At 47.5% G+C, this 16,289-nt stretch overlaps 1 protein-coding gene across 1 annotated transcript in view; it reads left to right on the forward strand.

The window, feature by feature from the left end:
- Positions 1 to 273: 273 nt before the first annotated feature.
- Positions 274 to 16,289, forward strand: part of LAMB1 (laminin subunit beta 1) — a 74,781-nt gene continuing 58,765 nt past the window's right edge. The window contains exons 1-6 of the mRNA XM_030307758.1: positions 274 to 615; positions 1,694 to 1,869; positions 4,185 to 4,320; positions 7,473 to 7,546; positions 14,874 to 15,062; positions 15,151 to 15,214. Coding sequence (XP_030163618.1) covers positions 579 to 615; positions 1,694 to 1,869; positions 4,185 to 4,320; positions 7,473 to 7,546; positions 14,874 to 15,062; positions 15,151 to 15,214 — 676 coding nt within the window. The 5' untranslated portion in view covers positions 274 to 578. The remainder of the gene's footprint in view (positions 616 to 1,693; positions 1,870 to 4,184; positions 4,321 to 7,472; positions 7,547 to 14,873; positions 15,063 to 15,150; positions 15,215 to 16,289) is intronic.

The raw sequence follows: 16,289 nt of genomic DNA on the forward strand, positions 1-16,289 counted from the left end.
GGTGGGGGTGTCTCTCGCCGCGATCCCGACACCTACCTCCGCCACCAGCCCAGACGCCTCCCGCCCCCCCGCGCTCCGGCAGGCGATGCGCACCCCGGGGTGGCCCCGCCGGAGACCGGGAGAGCCTGACGCCCGCGGCCACCGCAGGCGCGGCCTTAAAACAAAAGAGGCGCCCCGGGAGGGTGGGACCCGGACCTCACCCCCTCCCCCCGGCGGTGGCCGCCCGCCCCCTCAGCCCCTGCTCTGCGTGTGCGCATGAGCGGAGGCGCCTCCCCCGGTTCCTCCCAAGGCTAAACTTTCTAATTCCCTTCTTTGGGCTCGGGGCTGCGGGGAGAGCGCTCGCACCGACCGGGCAGGAGGACATAGTGGCTGAGCGCTTTTTCCCCTCCGACCCCCCGCTTCCGTGGGAGCGGCAGGAAATGGAAGGGCCCCTCTCCTCTCTCTGAACAGTTGCTCTCTCTTTTTGTGTTTCTTTCCTCCACCTCTCCAGAAGGGAAGACGGGGAAAGCGGGCAGGCGGCTCGGCGGGTGCGTTCTCCCCTCCTCCGCCGTGTCCCCTCGGCTGTGCAGGGACTGGCCATGGGGCTGCTCCAGGTGTTCGCTTTCAGTTTCTTAGGTAATTGCGCCGCGGCGGTGGGGAGAGGAGTGGGCTTGGGAAGAAACCCCACAAGCCGTTGGACCCGGCTTCGCGGGAGCCTGGGGGCGGGGGGCGGGAGAGGGGCTGGGGTGGGAATCGCGCCCCGGGACTAAACGCCAGCGCCCTCCGTGGCGGCTGAGGACTGCGCGCGAGGATCGCCGCGGACCCGCATCCCCGAGGCTGGGTGCCCAGAACTGGGGATCCGCGGCCCCTGCTCGGGCTTTGCACCTTTGGCGTGTTCACCGTGGGTCTCTCCACTGCGGGGGGCGGGGGGCAGGCTGCCTGGGATGGGTTGGGGGGCTCGCCGCGGGGGGCTCCCCTGTAGCCCTTTTCCCAGCTAAGTGCCCAAGCTGAGCACAGGCTTAGTCCTGGGAACTGACTGGGGCCATGTGGCTTCAATTAACCATCGCTGTTTGCCCCCGGATGGCGCCAGAAACAGCTGGGCCGGGTGCTTCCCTGGAATGACGAAGCGTTGAAGCCACTCCAAAGCCACAGGGACTGTTCACTCACCCCTTGCTCGGGAAAGCGGCGTCCCCTGCAAGTCCCACCACCTCGCCCCCAACTGAGCGCCCGGGACCCCCCAAGCGTGCATGCACACATATCGGTGACCCCACACTCAGATCTGGCACGCACACTCACGGTTTCACACTGAGGGTGCACAGGCTGCCACACGCACGAGGTCCATACACTCACCCACCTACTTGCATGCACATAGGCAGTTCGTCTGTCGCCTCCCCGCACACAGGTCCAGGCACAGGCACGTCAAGGTGGCTGGTCTGCACATCTACCTTTTGTGACCAGAGCTGCTTGCCCGGGACGGATGAGGGTCTCCCGGGAATGATCTGGGCTGCTGGACAAATTTGACATCGTGTCTCTTTCCGAACCCTCTCCACGTCCTGGCCTCTCCCGCGCTCATCTTTCCATTGTGCCTCTATTCTGTGCATTCTGCTTTCTTCTGAACCTACTCTCTTCCCGCCCCTGCTTGTTCGTTTCGCTTGGGCTCGCCCCCGGCTCGTGCCCTCCTCCCCACCTCCCCTGTCGCCTGCCCTTTCCACAGCCCTGTGCGGAGCCCAAGTGCGCGCTCAAGAACCCGAATTCAGCTACGGCTGCGCGGAGGGCAGCTGCTACCCCGCCACTGGCGACCTTCTCATCGGCCGAGCACAAAAGCTCTCGGTGACCTCGACGTGCGGGCTGCACAAGCCTGAGCCCTACTGTATTGTCAGCCACCTCCAGGTGAGGGCAGAGGTCCCAGCCCTAGGCTTTGCGCGCGCGCGCGCCTCCTCCAGTCCAAACCAGAGGTGCCGGGCGCTGGGGACTCCACATCCTGCCAGCTATCCAGATAGGAAGCGCGGCCAGTCGGGGAGTCCCGGGATTAGATGGGTTGCTCGCCCTTTTTTTGCTCCATCTCCGTTTGCACAGTTGCATCCGCCATACATTTCCTGCCGCCTCCACCGCCCGCATAGTCCCTATGGAAAGTCAGGACCGCCCGGACCTGGCCCCTGCCCGGGATCCTGACCCCAGGCCTCCAGAAGTCTCCACTGTTGTTGTTTTGTGATCTGTCCTCCTTGGAAATGTGCATAAGAGATAGTCCATCATCTCTTTCTTAGACTGAGTAGTGATCATGGGTTTTTCCTAAGTCTTGCACTTGCGGGAGGGGTATTATAGCCATGACAGATGTCTTGTGAGGTCACTCTAGCCACTGAACCTAGTATTTTCTGGTGTGGTGCTGTTCCCATCTATCCTCCAGTAGATACTTTTTCAAATGCCCTGGTTGCCATGGCACCCTGGTAGAGGAGGACCAAAATGAAATTTCAGGGTGTCCTTTCTAAAAGTAGGCCTAGATCTTAGATTTCAAAAGTCCTATTTTTAAAAAGTCCAAACTAATTTTAAAAGAAGACAAAGCATAAGCTACCTAGAATCAGAAGCCTTTTCCTTGATTTTTTTTTTTTTTTTTAAGTATGCGGATATTTCTGGCCTTGAAAGCAAGCCAAAGGCGGGCTAGTCTCACGTGCAGGGCAAGGGCCAGAGGCAATTGCTATAATTTTGGCCCATCCGCCTACCTGTACACCTGCCCTTTGGGAAAAGGATGATGTCCTACGGTTTGCACCACAGATGCCTTAAAATGGAGTCACTTTTCCAAAGCAGAAAGGGAGCCCATTCTGTAGACCTGATAAATTAAACCAGAGGAATGTGGTCAAGTGGATTCCGCTCATTTGCTTCCAGGTTTATACAGAGATGTCTAGACTGTTTCCTCCTGATTAGAAGGGTGGCTATAATTAACCTTTTTTTTTTAAGTTCTGGTAATTGTTCTCCAGTATTAGTTTTCTTGACTACAAGTTAATGAAGGCCGTTGATGTTACCTTTTCTAATATTAGCATGTAAATTTTACCTAAAATATTATGTTAACATTCACCTCAGAGGCAAGGACATCCTGTAAATGAGTCACCAGATTCTGAGACCGGCTTTGACCAGAATGAGAATTGAACTGTTTGTCTTACAGGCCAGCCAGAGCTAAACTCTCTGGTTTACGTGATTAGCCGTGAAAGCGTGGAGTGCTCTCTGTAGATACCAGAGCCGAGAGAAAGGGCCTGGGTGTGCACTTTTCTCAAGCATTTAATGGGTCTGAAAACTGAGGCAGGAATCTTAAGTATTTTGTCCAGTATTTGGTCCCATTGCATTCCTGACTTCTGTTCCCTCTTTGTCTTAGTACATATCACTAGTCCCTAAATCCTTTGGGGAGGAAGGTGATAACTAATAGCTAACTAAATACAAACATAAGAGTCCAGTCCGTGGGTATTGTCCTCCTCACAATATCACCCCTGCTTAAATGTTGTTCGTGAGGTGTATGTGGACCTCTGTGGGTGCCCGTCTTAGTGCATGTTGGCCTTGTGTGAGTTGGTCTGTTTATAGTGGGTTCACCCCGGCAGGTACCCACTTCCCCAATATCCTGAGTAGTTTGTAGATGTTCCCTACAAGCTGCCACCCTTGATTCACTGCTGGGGCAGCGCAGAGGCTCGGAAAACTGGTTCTGTATTTCCCAAAGCTTCTTAAATACATTCGCCTAACACTTGGCCTCTGCATTATGTTGGTTTTAGAAAATCAGGCTGCATGAGTTGTTTTTTTTTTTTTTTTCCTTTCATTTTTCAGTTTGCTTTAAAGCATGTCAGCAAAAATTTTCTAATACCTCTTCCACATCTTGCTTTAAGTGTAAGCTTCTCTAGCTATTATTCATTGAGATGAAGGCTTAGGCCTAGAAATTTCATTTTGATTCAAGTACTAGCTTGTGGAAACAATGCCTTCTTTTACTTTTGACCTTGAATTTACAAGAGTGGAGGAAGTTTTCAGGAGTAATTCATACTCCATGAGTTAAAAAGTGGAAGGCATATTATATGGCATGTAAGTAATTTGGACACATTCATTGTTCTTGAAGCAAGCAGGTTTGATTTTTGTATTGTGGGCTTCATTTTTGGTGTGTGTGTGTGTGTGTGTGTGTGTGTGTGTGTGTGTGTGATTGCTTCCTACACTCATGAAACTAACTTTGCTTTCAGGAGGACAAAAAATGCTTCATATGCAATTCACAAGATCCTTATCATGAGACCCTCAATCCTGACAGTCATCTCATTGAAAATGTGGTCACTACATTTGCTCCAAACCGCCTTAAGATTTGGTGGCAATCCGAAAATGGTATGTGGTTGGTGTGGGAACAAGTTCTGTAGAGTGAGATTGGTCACCTGGAAGGGGCTCGCAGGCTCCTGGGTATTTGTAATCTCGATTGATTTCTCTGCCCTGTAATTATGGTCTTTGGCAGATTTACTGCCTGAAGCACTAACTTCTCATGGTAAAATCTGATCCTCCTTCCTAAAGCATGCACTTTCTATAAGAAAGCAGTCTTTCATGCTGGACCAAAGGGATATTTCCTGGTCCTTACCCTGAGGGGAGCCTTTACGGGGGCAGGGTGTATCGGGAGGATGGGGTCGGGGTGGGGGGAGACCCTGCGCTATTTCAGGCCCTTAATCTTCCCCAAAATAGAGCATCTTTCTTTGGGATCAACCCCAAAAGAAAGGGCAGAATCAGCCCCTACTTCTACCAACACCTTCCTTCCATCTCGAGAAAATTCAGTAATAGTACTGTGAAGCAGCACTAAATCTAAATTTTCAATGACTCTGTCAACATGGATATGACCCCAACTCAATTCCTTTAGTGAGTATGGGAATTTAGCCCTTTTTCCTTCCTTTGCCTTTTGGGTTTGGGTTTAGTAAATTCATTAAACTTGATGTTACTTCACTGGGAAACTAAGCCCAAATTAGTTTTGCATTTGTTTCAAACTTGAAGACTGAACTTTAGGAAATAAAGGTAGAGTTCTTGTGTCTCTTAATTAACAGTGGACCGTTAGATCTTTCAAAAGAGTATGAGAATTTTGGCTGTCAAAGAAGTGAACCTAGGGATGGTCATAGAAAGCATCGACTGTGCTAGATCTTTTTATTATATGCCCTACGCCTGGGACATTTTCAGATGTTTGCCATCATTTAACATTCTGTAAAGAGGAACTCCCTTAATACACTTCTTTGTCATTAATTATGAAGTTACACATGCTTTCTAGAAAACTGTTGGTTTCTACGGAGGATTGATTATTGGTCAGCCATGGGACTGCATAGGTTACCAGACTGAGACAGGCTGGTCCTTAGAAAGCATGTAGATTAGAGCCTTATCAATTCTTTTAGGAGGTTATCTTGGTTCAGTGTGAAAGAGAAGGTTCTATAAATCTGTACCTAAGTCACAGAGGACTTCTGAAATAGCATAGAGCTTATTCCAAACAGGGAGTGGGAGCATGTCCTGACTGCCCACATTCTTCCAGTGAAATGAAAAGACAATTAGAAGGATGCCTCTAAAAAAATTAAAAGTAAAAGTTAAAAAAAAGAATGCCTCAACGTTAGTATCAAGTTGATAGACGGTAAAGTTGTTCATCATGTGCTGTCATTCTAGAGAAGGGGTTTTCTTGGTTATGTCAGGACTTCATCAATTTCTGCAACTTTTAATTTGTTGGACGAGAGAGTCCCAAATGTCAGAAGGAAGGGATCTTCAAGTAGAGGGGCTTGTGTTGTCTGTCACAAGAGATCAGATGATGTTGGGCTGGAGTTTGGTCTTCCGAAAGTCAGACTGATGAGTACTGTCCCCTCCGTGTTGTCTGATAACTCACCGTTGGGGATGATCTTTATGGATGTGAGTTTATCCATTTTCTGTGGGTTTTGTCCAGTGTCCTGGTGGCATTAAATTATCGGTGCTCAGGCATAGAAACAGGGTTGGCGTGTACAGCTACTTTTCACTTACCCTTCCTAACGATTTATTTCTAGGTCGGACAGAAGTCAAATACTCTATAGAAGAATGATCTGGTTTCTTTTCTCTGTGGATTTTTCTTCCCATATTGAAACACATGCGCGGGCGCTCGCGTGTGCGCGCGCGCGCGCGCGCGCGCGCACACACACACACACACACACACTTTACTGCTTTTATCAGGTTATAAATATAAAGTGGAATGTGCTTTTAGTGTACCCATTGTAGCATATTTTCTTCCATTGCAGAAATGGTACTGGTCCTGTTGGTACTTTACGTTATCTTTTGTTATCTCTTCATTTTGAACAAATCTTGCAGGTTTTTAAAAGCCTGGGAGAGAAGAGCTGCGTAGTTGCCTAGCTAACATTTCACTCAGAAATGTCCAGAGTAGGTTTATAAGACGGTTCTTTTTAATAAGTTAGATAAGGTTAGTTAGTATGATTATAATGTTTTTCTTTAACATTCCAACTAACTCATATCCGTTTCAGTGACCACCACCCCACCCCCCACAATTGCCTTGGCCATTTTCCAGTGGGAGAGTTTATTTCAAAAGTCCTACTGATTTCCTGAAACTACACCAGCCTGTGACATGATTCATTCTGACACATTCCTGTCTTCCTGCAGTTAAGACTTCTTAGGCTCTAGAAGGTGGACCCCCAAAGTGCTCTCAAGCACAGGAAATGAGGAAATGCTCTCCTTTAGCAAATAGGTGGGCTTGAGGGCCCAAGATGAGAGAGGGGGTCCTTTCTATCTCTGGAATTCCAATGGTCTTTTCTGTGTGGCGGGACTGACCGACCCTCAGGGGACTCAGGGGAAGTGCAAAGGCTCATTTGTTTGTTCAGGCTTTCCCCTGAAAGGGAAGACGCTAGTATTTGTTCTGGGCCAGTTTATTTATTTGGCCGATTCTTTGTCTCTGGCATTGTTTTTTCGGTTGTGGCAATGCATCCAAAGGCTTCCCCATCAGGGATACGTCTTTCTAAATGGGAGTGTAAGTAACAGACGCGGTAGGCTCTGATTTTCTTTGCTGCTGCATAAAAAAAGGAATATTTGTGTCCCCCCCCCACCCCCGCCAGGAGGATTAAGTCCCCTGCTTTAGGCTGCAAACTGAACCCCTGCTGTGCACAGGAAGCGGACCCCTTCCTTCCCCCCTTGGAGAGTCCCTTGGCTTAGATTTGGGAAGATGTTTTACTTTGTCCTAAGCAGAAGCTGTCTTTCTTGACAGCAGCTCCAGGCTTCCCGCCAGGTGTCTTGTTCTGGTGAGCAGAGTCCATATGTGGAGCTCCAGAATGAGTTGAGGAAAACTGAAGGTTCATTCTGGCCCGGGCCTCCCCGCCTAAGCCAAGACCAAGGGGTCTTGTCTTCAGCCTCACTGTCAGATAGAGCGCCGAGAGGGGTTCTGTGTGGGGCGTAAAGAGAATTCAAGAAAAATACTCCCGACCGTTCACAGATGTTCCTGTTTTCCTTACTATTATTTCCTTTTTGAATTTTGAAAAAATCTCCTATAGGCGTGGAAAACGTAACTATCCAACTGGATCTGGAAGCAGAATTCCATTTTACTCATCTCATAATGACTTTCAAGGTAAGGAATTCATAACTTTCTCGCAAATGACACGTTGAGAGCGCTGTGTAATTCCCTTTTCGGTATGGATGTCTGTTGTGAGTTGGCCTCAGTGGGAACTTAAATATTATTGTTGCCGTAAATTGGGATGATTGATCAGCTCTTTAAAGATGGACGTGAATAACCATGTTTAACAAATACTCAATCTTCGTGGCAAGAAGGAGAGAGAGAGCCACTATTCTAAGGTAATTCAACTGTAAACTTTTAATTAGATCTCGTTTTATTTCCCCACGGAGAGAGGCAGCTTTGACTCTCTCCCAAACCACAATAAAACATCTGGAGAGTAAATCCCTGATCCCTTGTGTTGATGTTTTAATGCTGAGCTTGGTAACTGAAAAGGAAGTGTATTATCTTTAGTTTTCAAGGTTTTGCAAAAGTTGTGGGAAGGGTTTTACAGTTCCTTAAGAAATGTGTATGCCTTCTTAAATGTGCATTTTTCGCATCCTTTTTCTTTTAGAGATGTAAAATGACTCCAGGGCTAGGGAATTTCTCTGTACAAAGTCCCTTTGTTTCTTCATAAGCAGCTGCCTGGAAATGACCGACTTCACATGGCTTAAAGTACATGTTGATGCACATAAAACCCATAATTTACTTATGGCTTCTCAGATTAAAATCACTTTTGAGTGGGCTTGGGTTGGAGTTGGGGGCCTTATCTGTACCCCGTCAGGTTAGGAAAAGTTGCCAGGGAAAGATTTAGCATGTGGGCAGGTAGCCACAAAAGTCCCACCATGTCCTCCACCAAAGCCTGGGAGGCCAAGAGCACAGGTGGGCGTGGAAGTCCAAATATGACAGGAAGGATGTAGACTGCTGGTTCCCAGGCCTGAGCCCCTCTCCTCGGTCCCCCGCCCAGAAGTGCTGTTGCTGCTGGGGAGGAAGGTTTATACTGTGACATCGGATACTGGCGGAGAGGTTGGGGGGCTTTCCCTAGGCAACTCGACACTATGCCCCCTCCCGTCATTGACCATGCCCTCTACTTGGTGGTTAGAAGCAAAACTCAACCACGCATGAGGATGTTGCCTTCATGTTATGTGACACCTAAAAATACACAAAACTACCATTATTCGTGTTGATGGTCCTAGCTTTTCCTTTGGAAAGGGCATCTGTTCACATACGTGGGAAGTTCTGAGTTTGCTTACATCCAAGTCCTTTGGGTACATAGTCTGTCATTACTCATCCAACTGAGTACAGTGGGCCATCGATGAAATTCTGCACCGATGAATTCTGCATCGATGAAATGCTGAAGCTAAAACAGGAGGCAGGGGGACTGAACTCAGACGAGAAGAACAGGTACAGGTTGTCAGACTGTAGTTAGTGAGAGAGAATTCAACCTCTGGGCTTTAGATCCTGTGCGAAAAGCAACATCTATGGGGTTGGACAGACTTGGAGATAAATCCCCATCCTGCCCCTTATTGGCACATGTGGCCAGAACTTTGGCTTCCTCTTCAGAAGGGAGAGTGCGAAGAATAAGAACACCTACATTCGAGGGCCGTGTGACCTTGCCCTCTGCTCTGGAATAGGCATAATCTTGCCACCTGGCACATAATGGGAATATGATCGCTTTTCTCTCTGCTGATGCTTGGCAGGTAGTGATTGCTCTACAAATATTTACTGAATGAATACATGCATAAAGGAATTCAGCCGTCTTTTTGTAAGAAACTGCCCCGGGGGGCGAATGACACTTGCAGATAACTTACATCATGAATGTGCTAAGAGCTCTAGCAGAAGTTCAGACGATGTGTGCGAGGACTGGGAGAGTAATCTTACTTAGCCTGGGATAAAGCAGAAAGCTTCATCAGGAGCGGTCTGGGACTGTGTGTGACCTGGGCCAGGAAGGGTGAGCAGGATCTCAGTGGGAGGAGGTGGAAGAAAAGCCGTTCTTGGCAGAGGAAACCGTCTGAGAGCAAAGCTCTGGTGGTGGACAGTTCAGGCAGAGTTTGTTCAGCGTAGATTAGCCTTGAGCTCAGGGCAGTGAGGGGGAAAGGGAAGTAAGGTTACATACAATCAGAAAGTCCCCGGCTGCTGGCTGAGGGGTGTTAATTATATAGGAAACAGGGAGCCACTGACAAGGAAATGAGACTGGATTTCAGGAAGATGGCCAAGGCGAAATACAGAGGAGGGCGTGGGACAGTGAGAACCGACGGTGCGTGGGGAGGCCCTTGTTGAGGTCTGTGCTAATGGGGGGCTCACCTGAGAGGGTGCTGGTGTTAATGCAGAGCCGGGCCTGATTCTCAAGTAGGAGGGAACCACCCCAGCAACCCAGGCGTCCTGGAAGTATTACCAGAAAAGCGTTTGCAAATCACGTATGTGCCCTTGCTGCCAGCTCTGTTACCTGCCACTGATAATGCCTTTGAGAATCATTGCCCACTTTCCATGGGAGTCGTCAGTTGGACCCTCTGGGATCAAAGGTTCAGCCACGGGGGCGCCTGGGTGGCTCAGTGGGTTAAGCGTCCAACTTTGGCTGGTTAAGCGTCATGATCTCACGGCTCATGAGTTGGAGCCCCGCGTCGGGCTCTGTGCGGACAGTTTGGAGCCTGGAGCCTGCTTCAGATTCTGTGTCTCCCTCTCTGTCCATCCCCTGCTTGCACTCTGCCTCCCTCTCCCTCTCTCAAAAATAAATAAACATTAAAAATTAAAAAAAAAAAAAAAGGTTCAGCCCCGAATCGGGGGAAGATGAGAAGCAGAGCAGTGGAAGGGAGAGCAGGAAAGGGGTGAATCCAAGATCACTTGGTTGTCCGAGCTGAGCAGGCGGGAGGGTGGTGATAGAGTGACAGTGGCGAGACGGGGGTGGGGGGGGTGGGAGTTGTGAAGAACACCACCCGTGGAGTGGCCGTGGAGATGGCTGCTTGCTAAGTGGACTGGGTTTTCATGGGCTAGCGAAGCTCATGTAACGTATACATGGTTTGCTTTTGTAGACAGCCAGATGTTTCCAGAATCATAGCGCTTCTGCTTAGTAGACGTTCAGAGGTGGCAGGGCGCCTGGGTGCCTCAGTTGGTTGAGCGCCTGACTTTGGCTCAGGTCATGATCTCGCGGTTAGTGAGTTCGAGCCCCGGGTCGGGCTCACTGCTGTCAGCACAAAGCTTGTTTGGGATCCTCTGTCTTCTCTCTCTCTGCCTCTACCCAGCTCGCTCGCTCGCTCTCTCTCTCTCTCTCTCTCTCTCTCTCTCAAAAATAAATAACATTAAAAAAAAATTAAAGGGGCGCCTGGGTGGCTCAGTCAGTTAAGCGTCGGACTTCAGCTCAGGTCACGATCTCCCAGTTCATGAGTTCAAGCCCCGTGTTGGGCTCTGGGCTGACAGCTCAGAGCCTGGAGCCTGCTTCGGATTCTGTGTCTTCCCTTCTCTCTGCACCTCCCCTGCTCAAGCTCTGTCTCCTTCTCTCTCTCTTTCTCTCTCAAAAATAAATAAACATTAAAAAAATTATAAAAAATTAAACAAACATTAAAAAAATCAGAGGTGGCCATGCACCAGTATAAGTCCTGAGCGCGTTGGAGACTCAGGGAGGAGTGGGAAGGGCCTCCATTCTCTACATAGAAGTGTTGTCCTGGTTTCCAACAGCTCTGGAAATCCACAGGAAATTGGATAATTCTTCAGTGACCCTTTGGGACTCAGGAGTTTCCAGAAGGGAGGGAGAGAAAGCACAGCCAGAAATGCCTGTAAGGCTTTTCCTCTCTGCTCCCTTGTGACACAGAGACATTAGGCTAGTCTGTCCCCAGATGTCACCACCCAGGAGGCAGGTCTCATGGTGAGTTTGTCTTGGCTGACTTAGTGATTGGGGTTTTCCCCCCCCCCCTTACTTTCAGATTCTTCATCTCATGCTCTGGAGTTTAATAAAGTATCCTTTTCTTCTATTCCTGAATAAGTAAAAAAGTAAAAATTCAAGCACCTAGTAAGTGAGTAAGTCAAAGAGTCTGTCAAAATGTGACCTTTCATTTTCTTAACCCTTGTCTCCTTTTTGTTTTTTTAACGTTTATTTATTTTCGAAGGAGAGAGAGAGACAGAGCATGAGCTAGGGAGGGGCAGAGACAGAGGGAGACACAGAATCCAAAGCAGGCTCCGGGCTCTGAGCTGTCAGCACAGAGCCCGACACGGGGCTCAAACTCACGAACCAGGAGATCATGACCTGAGCTGAAGTTGGACGCTTATCCAGCTGAGCCACGCAGGTGCCCCACCCTTGTCTCCTTTTATCAGTGAAGAAGACCATCAGGATTATTAAGGAAGGCAAAGTATGTCTGGGGATATACGAGTTTCACCATTAGTGATCACCCCGATTTCTCTCCAACATTGGTTTTAACTCGGAGGTGAGCGTGTGTCCGGGATGGGTTTGTTCAGCCGGCTCACCTGGCCTGTTCTCCCTCCGCCATAATGTGCCGTCCATCTCCCAGGTGCACGTACCCCCTTCTGTGGCATCGAGGCCTGTGCCCAATGGTAGTGCTCATTCTGCTTCATCTCTTATTTCCAGCTCACCCCCTCCACCACACCCTCCGAAATCTCTGTCCTGCCTCAGTTTCCAGGATTCTTGTCTTTTTACTCTTTCCTCTCTGACCTCCATTTGTCAGCCTGCTATTATGCTATGAGCCAGTGAGGCAGAAAGATGGGTTTGGGCCAAGTTCAACGTGGACTGGGATCTAAGCTCTGCCTTTAGGTAGCAGGTCAGTTAAGGTGTCTGAGCCTCTTTCCTCATCTGTAGGAAAAGTGTGTCGTGAGGGTATATTAGTCTCCGAGGGCGGCCATAACAAAGCACCACAGACTCAGTGGCTTAAACAACAGAAATGTATTGTCTCATGGCTCTGGAGGCTTGATGTCTAAGACTGAACTGTGGGCAGAATTGGTTTCTCCTGTGGCCTCAGTCTTTCCTTGGTGTGTAGATGGCTGTCTTTATCTTCACATGGTGTTGCCTTGTACATTTCCATCTCCTAATTCCTTCTCCTTAGAAGGACACCAGTCACATGGGATTTGGGTGGACTCTAAGCCCTCATTTTACTTTTTTTTTTTTTAATATTTTTTTTACATTTATTCATTTTTGAGAGACAGAGCACGAGCGGGGGAGGGGCAGAGAGAGAGGGAGACACAGAATGAGAAGCAGGCTCCAGGCTCTGAGCTGTCCGCACAGAGTCCAATGCGGGGCTTGAACTCACGGACCGCAAGATCATGACCTGAGCCGAAGTCGGACAGCTAACCGACTGAGCCACCCAGGCACCCCTCATTTTACTTTAATTAATCCTTCAGAGAGCCTGTCTCCAAATACAATCACATTCTGAGATCTTGGGGGTTGGGTCTTCAACATAAGAAGTTGGGGGGACGCCATTCGGCCCATAACAGAAGGTTATGACATAATGGAATTAAAGCTCCAGGCACCACTCTCCTTCTTTGTCTAGTCCTGTGTGGATGCATTTTCTGGAGCAATGATTGCAGCTCCTTCATCTTGCCCTTTGCTCTCTGGGAGGACATTCTACCCTCTATATTTGGAGGTGTCAAGTGTTTCATGCCAACAGTGATTTCCAGATCCACGGTTCAAGCTCCGTTCACGCAGCTGGGTGCCAGACCACTGTTTCCAGTTGTCTGTCCAGTGGGTGTCCCCTCACATGTAGCTAGTCCAAAACCAAATGGCTTCTTTCTCTTCTGTGGCTTTGCTCTTAACCACAGTTGCCCCCGCTACTCAAACTCAAGCACCCGTGGTTCTTTCCTCTCCGTCCCTTTCCACTGAAACCAAATTGATCGCCAAGTGGAATTCGATATATTTGGCTAAATTCACTAAGTTTTCAGAACGGTTGATTGCATCCTTTCCATCCATCCATACTGTAATGCTTGAGTTAAGACCTTCGTCTTTTTTTTCCGCTTCTCAGTTGGTTTCCTCGTCTCTTGTTTTTTGTTTTGTTTTGTTTTTTTGTTTTTCCATGTCTGATAGCTGTGGCACGGGGTTATTTTTCTGACGTGTAGTCTGATCATTTCATTCTGTCCACTTAAGTCTTCTGGTGTCCCCTTTCATGGTGTAAAAATAAAGGAAACCCCTTAGCGTGGCGAGCAAATTCCTTACTTCCCTGCCCTAGTCAACCTCTTCTGTCACGTGTAGCCACCTTCACTCCCTGCCTGGAAAACACCTACCCTTTTAGGATCCAGTCTGATGCCGTCTTCTCTCTGAAGCGTTCCCTGGCTTGTGTGTGTGTGTGTGTGTGTGTGTGTAGGTGGTAAAATGTACATAACACAAAATTTGCCATTTTAACCATTTTTAAGTATCCAATTCAGTAGCATTAGGTGTATATGTTGCACAGTGTTGTGCAACCACTTCCACTATCTGTTTCCAGAACATTTTCATCACCCCAGATACAAACTCTACCCTACTCTACTCTACTCTATTAAGCAATAACTCCCCGTTGGCCCCCCCCCCCCCCCCCCCCGCCGATAACCTTTAACTTACTTGTTGTCTCTATGTGCTTTCCTATTCAAGACATTTCCTTGTAAGTGGAATCCTATACTGTCTTTCCTTTTGTCTGGCTTCTTTCACTTAGTGTAATGTCTTTAGGGTTTATCCATGACGTAGGAAGGACTAGAATTTCTTTTTTACGGCTGAGTAATATCCTTTCGTATGTGTATACTATGTTTGGTTTATCCATTCATCTTTGATGGATACTTGGGTTGTTTCTGCCTTTTGGCCATTGTGAATTGTGCTGCTACGAACATTCGTGCACAAGCACCCATCTGAGTCCCTGTTTTCAGTTCTTGGGGTAATGGAATAGCCAGGAGTGGAATTATAGGATTCCCCAGCTTCTTGAGTTAGTCATTCCTTCCTCTCGTTTTCCCTGAGCGCACTGCATGAGGCTCTACTCTGGTGTTTCGTGTTGTAAATGATTTATACCTATATCTACACTTCATTGGGCCGTCTACAGCATATGGACCGCCGTGCGGTAGCGAGCAGGTGTCTGTGTGCAACTGCTGAATGAATGAAGACCAAACGCTCAAACTAGCCAATCCAATTACGGGTGGTGACTGACTAGACCAAAGCTTGTTTACTGTAGGGTCCTGGTTATAATCCATTCCTAAAGAGAAACAGTTTACTAATCTCTCTCAGAGTGGGAGAAAGTGCAACATTTCAAGGCTAGACGCTTTCCTACAGGAGGAGTCTCCGTGGAACAGCCTGAAGTATTTGAAACCCAGCCACAGTCTGAAATACCAACCCCATGCAGCCAGGGTTTGTGGTGCACAGTGGAGTGATACCTTTGTCTGAGATTTTTTGAGAAATGCAGATCACCAACGCAAAACATCAAATGAGCCTTTTCTGCCCTGCCTTTAGACATTCCGTCCGGCCGCGATGCTGATAGAACGATCGTCTGACTTCGGGAAAACCTGGGGTGTGTACAGATACTTTGCCTATGACTGTGAGGGCTCATTTCCAGGCATTTCAACTGGCCCCATGAAAAAAGTGGATGATATAATCTGTGATTCCCGCTATTCTGACATTGAACCCTCGACGGAAGGAGAGGTCTGTTTGCTGTTTTTGTTATACATTCTGTTTACAAATCCTTTTTGATCGTTGCAAAAATACCCATTACTCTTCTATCTATTTTTAGGTGATATTTCGTGCTTTAGATCCCGCGTTCAGAATAGAGGATCCTTATAGTCCGAGGATACAGAGTAAGCTTGTTTTCACATAACAGCTTTGATGGAACACCGCAATCACGGAAGAACTCTTACCCAGAGCACTGCTGCACAGAATCTAAATATTCAGTGCTAAATCCACTGTTTTTATTTCCTTTTTTTCTTCGCAGTACCCAATCAGAGGCTCTTGAAATTGGCAGGAATCAAAAAGGTTTATGTCCTAAGTACTCAACCAATTATGCTGGTCATAATACCTTATTTATTTTATTGCTCAGTATAATATATATTATATATAGATAGATAGATAGATAGATATCTATATATATACACACACACTATATTATATACTATATATTATATATATGTACTCTCTATATATTACATATACACGTATATGTATATATGTATGTATATATATATATATAAAATGTACATACATGTACATATGCATGTATATGTATATATAAAATACATATAAACTAGGGTATAGATTAAGCTGTTGTAACAAAGGGTCCCCCCAAAAATACAGTGGTCAAATAACATAGTTTATTTCTCTCTTAGGAAATCATCCAGAGGGATGATACAAGTAGACCTACTTGTATAAAATACAGGATGACGCCCAGTTAAATCTGAATTGAAGATAAATAGCAAGTTATTTTTTAGTATAACCGTATCCCACGTAATGCTTGTGACTAGCACAAGGATATCCCATGTAATACTTGGGTTGGTGTAACTATGTCCCATGTGACGTATTTGGGATAGACTTTACTAAAAACACTGTTAACTATCTGAAATTCACATTTAACTGAGCATCTTGTATTTTTATTGCTAAATCTGGCAACCCTAGCAACCCCAGTTTCCTTCTATCTTAGAGTCGTTATCCACATGGTTGGGGCTGGACGAACACTACCATGTCATTGTCCCAACCTATGAGATGGGAGGAAGAGAGGGGCAAGCGACATGGAAACTGTATGTGGCCCCTATCCATATCCCATTGGCCAAAATTAGCCACATGACCCTACCTCAAGGCACACTGGGAAACCTCTCTAGGTAGGCGGCCATGTGCCCTCTCACACTCTTGCCTAAGGCTCTTAGGATCAAAGGAAGAAAA

Source organism: Lynx canadensis, chromosome A2 (genome assembly GCF_007474595.2).
Source record: "Lynx canadensis isolate LIC74 chromosome A2, mLynCan4.pri.v2, whole genome shotgun sequence".
In the NCBI taxonomy this organism is placed as follows: Eukaryota; Metazoa; Chordata; class Mammalia; order Carnivora; family Felidae; genus Lynx; species Lynx canadensis.